The 6,000-nt window shown below is 32.9% G+C and overlaps 1 protein-coding gene across 3 annotated transcripts in view; it reads left to right on the forward strand.

Annotated features, from left to right (window-relative positions):
* Positions 1-4,561, forward strand: part of ZNF280D (zinc finger protein 280D) — a 119,480-nt gene extending 114,919 nt beyond the window's left edge. For all 3 annotated transcript variants that reach the window (XM_060097293.1, XM_060097295.1, XM_060097294.1), the window contains one exon: positions 2,790-4,561. In XM_060097293.1, the coding sequence (XP_059953276.1) occupies positions 2,790-3,414 (625 nt within the window). In that variant the 3' untranslated portion in view covers positions 3,415-4,561. The remainder of the gene's footprint in view (positions 1-2,789) is intronic.
* Positions 4,562-6,000: the final 1,439 nt, after the last annotated feature.

Below are 6,000 nucleotides of genomic sequence, written 5' to 3' on the forward strand. Positions count from 1 at the left end.
CACTGTTGTGGCCTCTCCCGTCGCAGAGCACAGGCTCGGGACGCGCAGGCCCAGCGGCCATGGCTCACGGGCCCAGCTGCTCTGCAGCATGTGGGATCCTCCCGGACCGGGACACAAACCCGCATCCCCTGCATCGGCAGGCAGACTCTCAACCACTGCGCCACCAGGGAAGCCCTTAGTAATGGCTTTTAATTAAAATAAAATTTTGAAATATTAATATAACAAAAATATACTGCAGATCCTTAGTTTTGAAATCTTAAACATGTAGAATACGTTTTATAAGTGGTTAAATTTTTTAAAAGTACTTACAAGTAAATAAAATGTTAACAGATTTTAATTGTCTCTATTAAATGAAAATAGTTACAAGATGCTACAGGTTATAAGATGGTGACAATTCTTGCAAACAGGTAATTTTAATATCTTATTTTTTAAGTATTTTCAAAAAGCTGTAAAGCTACTTCTTTGGTGGGATCTCAACATAAAAGGTTCAAAATTCACTTATTGGTTTTTAAAAATTTAATGCTTGAGTAGAACACTGCAGAACATGAGATTTCACAATTTTTTTTTAGCAAAAGAAAATCCAGCATTCTAATTAGAACTTTATTCCAGCTAAAGGTGATTTTGTCTTTTAGATTATGTACTTTCCCCATTTCTATCTTTATGCTGTATGTTTTATAGTAGGCTGCTTGTTAACCTGATGAGATTAATTAATATATTGCCTCTAAAAAGAAAATTATGGAATAAGACCTTTTGAAGATGTTTCTTAGACTTCACTAGAAAAATTTTCTAGCCCTGGGACTTCCTTGATGGCCCAGTGGTTGAGACTTCGCCTTCCAACGCAGGGTGGGGGTGTGTGGGTTCGATCCCTGGTGGGGGAGCTAGAGTCCTACATGCCTCACTGCCAAAAAAACAAAACATAGAACAGAAGCAGTGTTGTAACAAACTCAATAAAGACTTTAAAAATAGTCCACATAAAAAAAGAAAAGGAAAGAAAAATTTTCTAGCCCTTTCTTCACATAGCATTTTTCCTAGAATTCTGGTTGGGAAAAGTTAACAAAAATTCAAACAAGGATTTAGAAAAAGCAGACTAGTTACATCCATATTTTTTAACATTTTCTGTAAATTATAGTTAGTTCAATAAGATCTGAACAAAAATAAGAATTTTAAAAATTTAAATGAGGGAAATATAATTTTTTGCAGATGATGTAATTGACCTGTAAGATCCAAGAAAATGAGCTAAGAATGATTGAAATTAATCAGGGTATTAATTAAGGCAGCTTGGTGTAAAATTCAGAATCTTTCCGGTATACCAATAACATTTGATTACAAAATATAATGGATAAAATTCACAGTAATAACAAGATGAGTAAAGTGCAGCATCTATTTAGAAGATTTCAAAGAAAAAACTTACTGAGATAGAAAATAATATATTAGGAACTTACATGATAGGTCATTTCCCAAATTAGTTTGTGGTTAATGAACATTTAGTTGAAAATCCAAATTGGATTTGATTTGGAAACTAGTGGTGTTTAAAGTAAGATTCATATTTTTCTACTTATTAATACCATAATTTTAAAAATCACAGCTGTGTTAGATATTAGGTTGTTTCTGTATTCACTATTTTAAACATTGTTTTAATGAGCACCCTTGTACAATTATCTTTTACTTTTTCAAACTTAATTTAGGGAGAAGAGTAGTAGAATGTAGGTGATTTGACCTATTAGATAATAAAGTACAATGTTAATTTCTAATTGTTAAAACTGGGTGGTATTGGCCTGTAATAGTCAAAAGACACATCAGAACAGAATAAATAGCAGAGAAACAGCCTTTTAAGTATAATTTAGTAAATAATAAATGACTATCTGATAACATTGCTTTGATATTTGGGCAGTTCATTAGGAAAAAGTCTAAATTCCAGGTGGATTAATGTAAGAACTAATATAAATGTAATCATTAAATTTCTTTTTGTTAAAATAAGCATTGTTACATCTACATAAGGGACTGGAGAGCCTCTTAGAAACCTCCTGTTTCTAAGACTCACAGACATAGAAGACAAACCTTATGGTTACCAAAGGGGAAAGGAGGTGGAGGAGGGATAAATTAGGAGTTTGGGATTAACATATACACACTACTATATATAAAATAGATAAACAACAAGGTCCTAATATATAGCATAGGGAACTATATTCACTAAATAGTTTCTGTTAACACACCGGGGTAAGAGTAAACACAGAGACAGGTATACATATAAGCATATATGTATGCATGTGTTATATTTACATATTTTTTAGGCATGTGTTTATGTTTTTATAAATTAGGCTGTTAAAAAATCAGTGATATGTTTGTGAATGCTTAGTTGATTTTGCATAGGGAAAACACTCTAAGCCCAAGAGGACATATAAATCATAAAAGAGAAATAGGGTTTTTTCCACATATATTCATTCCTTATTTAAATTACTCTTACGAATTAATAAGCACACTCACATTTTAACTAAAAATAAGCAAGGGTATGAACAGATAAAAATAATGATAACCAGAACTAAAACCAGTGAATAGCCTCCTCAGGACTCCTTTTAATTTGCGACTACGGAGTTTCTCACTCTGTTGCCCAAGAACATGGCCACCTCCTAAATTGTAACATCATAGCAAAGACTGGGGACCTCAATTTTTTTTTTTTTTTTTTTGGTGGGCAAGTGTGCCTTTTTTTTTTTTTTAGAGAATGTCTTTATTTTGATAGTGTTCAAATACATTGTATTATGAAGAAATAGATAATAGCTTTATTTTTCCAGTAAACAAGATGAAGCTTCTTCAGAGGAAATAAAAAATGGATGTGATGTGCATTTATTCGAAGGCTCATCAACAACAAAAAGTGAAGAAGGTGTATCAGGTTCAGATAAAGAAAATGATACCTGTCTTGAAGACCAGGAAACTGGCTCAAAGAATATCTTCAGTTATGATTCAATTATTGATGCAGATAAGGTGGAGAAGGAAAAACAAATAGAGCACATTTGTCAGGAAACAGAGTTGAAGAGGTGCCAAAGTTCAGAAAACCTCATTGCATGTGATCAGATTGAAGATCGCAATGCCAGTGAAGCTAGATTTTCTTCAAAGAATATTAAGGATTTGCAGTTAACATCTGGTGATGTTAGCATTGATCAGTTTTTGAGAAAAAGAGATGAACCTGAATCTGTTAGTTCTGATGTTAGTGAGCAAGGCAGTATTCATTTGGAACCTTTGACTCCATCAGAAGTGCTTGAGTTTGAAGCCACAGAGATTCTTCAGAAAGGTAGTGGTGATCCTTCAGCCAAGACTGATGAAGTAGTGTCTGATCAAACAGATGACGTTCCTGGAGAAAATAGCCTTAGCACAACAGAGACAACAGGAGACCTGGCAGATGAAAAAGAAAGAAGTTGAAATTAATTAGGCATTCTAAGTTTTAGTGTACCAACGATAAGAGCATTTGGAACAGTGCTATCAGGTGAGCTCAGTGGTGCTGTTGCAGAGTGCAGAGATAGAAAAATGTGAGGGAGGTCATTCATACACTTTACCTGTATATTCAACCTTGGTTATTAAATCAATTCATCATTAATAGCATGATTAGTATGAATTTCCAAAAAGTTTTTAAGACATGAGTAAGATTTTAATGAAAGTTAAGTTTGCAATGAAAAAGTCTCATTTAGCAGTTTTCAAGGTTATGGAACCTGGTGGTCAATATGAATTGAATATTAGTTATATTAATAAAGCTTTTGAAATTTCCATCAGTTCTAAACTAAAAGTCCTTATTACCTGTACATCCTTTTCAATTAACTTAAAGGAAGAGATTTGGAAACCACATACCTTTTGGGAATAATTGATTTAAAATAATGGCCAATTGGCTTTGTTAATGAAGGTTTCATTTTGAGTATGATACTGGTAAATGGAGCATGTTTAGAATGCTAAATTAGTTGATCTAATGAGAATTTGGATGAACATAAACTTAATTTTGGATATAATATTACATTCCAGACTGCCAGAAGCATGTAAACAGAATATTTGAATCTGTGTACCTCCATACAAGTGTTAGCCTGCCAGGCTGTAAGCTTACCTTAATTAAACTTTCAGTGAAAGTGAAATTATTAAAATAAAAATTTATATTTGTGCTTTTTGTCAGTGTGTAAGCTGTGCAGAAATCCCTTGATGTACTAGTTGTATAAAGTAGAAACCCACTGTTGAAACTCCTGTAGCTGTTATGCTCTTAATATTGTTTTAATGATCTTCTTTAGAAATAGACCCATAAAAATGGTCTGGAAACCAAACCAAAGTGTGGATTAATGTAGATATTGTAAAGCAGTAAACTGAAAACATGTCCTGGCATGAATTCAGCCATGTTTAAGTGACTTTTTCTGTAATTGTAAAATAGAAAATTCAAATGGGACCTAAAGCAGGATGTAAAAAATTGGTTTGGGATATTTAGCCTAATTTATCCATAAGATGGCTGCTAAATTGATTTTTTCAGTTTTTTATCATGTAGAAAATAATAGATACAGAAATGAATAATATGAGTAACAGTAGTTTGCTTTGACGTACTAACAAACTTTTATTTAAAATGCTACATTTTTACTTCTTAAAATGTGCTTTGAATTCTTAAAATTTTGTTTCACTGAATGTTAAATGTTTAAAATGGCTATTAAAATTCTGCTGTATATAGTAGTTTTTGAGTAAATATTTGCAATAAAAATCTGTCCCTGAATAATTTTATTTTTCAGAAAGCTGCTTGAGTCGGATTACCTTTGGCGCCTCTAGAAATTGTATATTGCTCAAGGAAATTTCATGTTAAAGTTAGTGGTAGATTTTATTCCGTATTCTTTAATTGATGCATGATTTATTTTAAATTGAGACTTAAAGTACAGGGGGAAGAAGTGCTAATATTTACAGAGAATTGATTTGCTTTACAAATTCTTCTACTTCAAGAGAATTATAATTTAATATTATAGTTTTCTATCTGCTCAGTAAATTAAAGAGGCTAAATAGGCAAAATATTTTATTGACTTATTTTCTTGAATATTTTTGAGGGTGGGGGCAAATATTTTTATCTTTCCTGCTCCCAAGAAAAGATGGGATAGAGGGACTTATTAACTGTCATCCTTCACCTTGTTGAAACATAAATCTATAGCAGAGAAGACTTTTGGAGTAAGGGGAAGAAAAAGTCTGTGTAAGGACCATTTTCTGAATCTCATTCAATTGGTTGCCAAGGCTGTCACCTAATGCTTCAAAAACCTAGAGCACTGTACCAAAATAAGTCTCTAAGTGACACTGTAGTCCCTTGTGAGCTTTGAGTAGTTCCTTCTCCTGCCCCTGTATACTTACAGTAGTGGTATTGAAAGTACCTGATCAATGAATAGTTTATACCTATCCACTGTGAGAAAAGGAACCTGTACCAGACTATAAATCCTTCATTGAGAAAGTCTAGCAATGAAAAAAAAAATAGTTGAAGTAAACATTGTACTTGGTAACATAGTTGGTTTCTGTTTTCACATAATCTCCTTATCTCATTTCTGATCAGGAACAATTCAGGTATGCAAACCAAACCTTTGAGTAGCAGTGCTTTAGCACAGTGGTCAGCAAACTTTTTCTCTGTAGAGCCAGGTAGTGAATAAATGTGGACTGTGTGGTCACAATTATCCAACTCTTCCTTATAGCTTAAGAGCACCTATAGACAATATGTAAATGGTAGCCTGTTTGTGTTCCAATAAAACTTTATTTACAAAAACAGAATGTTGGTTGGATTTGGCCAGTAGACTGTAGATTGCCACCACCTGCTTTAGAGTGCTGTTTTGTCCAGGCAAATTATGCTCAGGGACTGAGATTTTCTTTGCCAATAACTTATTTAACACCAGTTCACTGTGAGAATTATAATTTATAAAAATAACATTCTGCAAGCTGATACCATACAGGATAATGTCTGTTAATTAGCTAATAAAGAAATAACATACTCCAAACTAATAATAGATTGATTACACT

Source organism: Mesoplodon densirostris, chromosome 4 (genome assembly GCF_025265405.1).
Source record: "Mesoplodon densirostris isolate mMesDen1 chromosome 4, mMesDen1 primary haplotype, whole genome shotgun sequence".
NCBI lineage: Eukaryota > Metazoa > Chordata > Mammalia > Artiodactyla > Ziphiidae > Mesoplodon > Mesoplodon densirostris.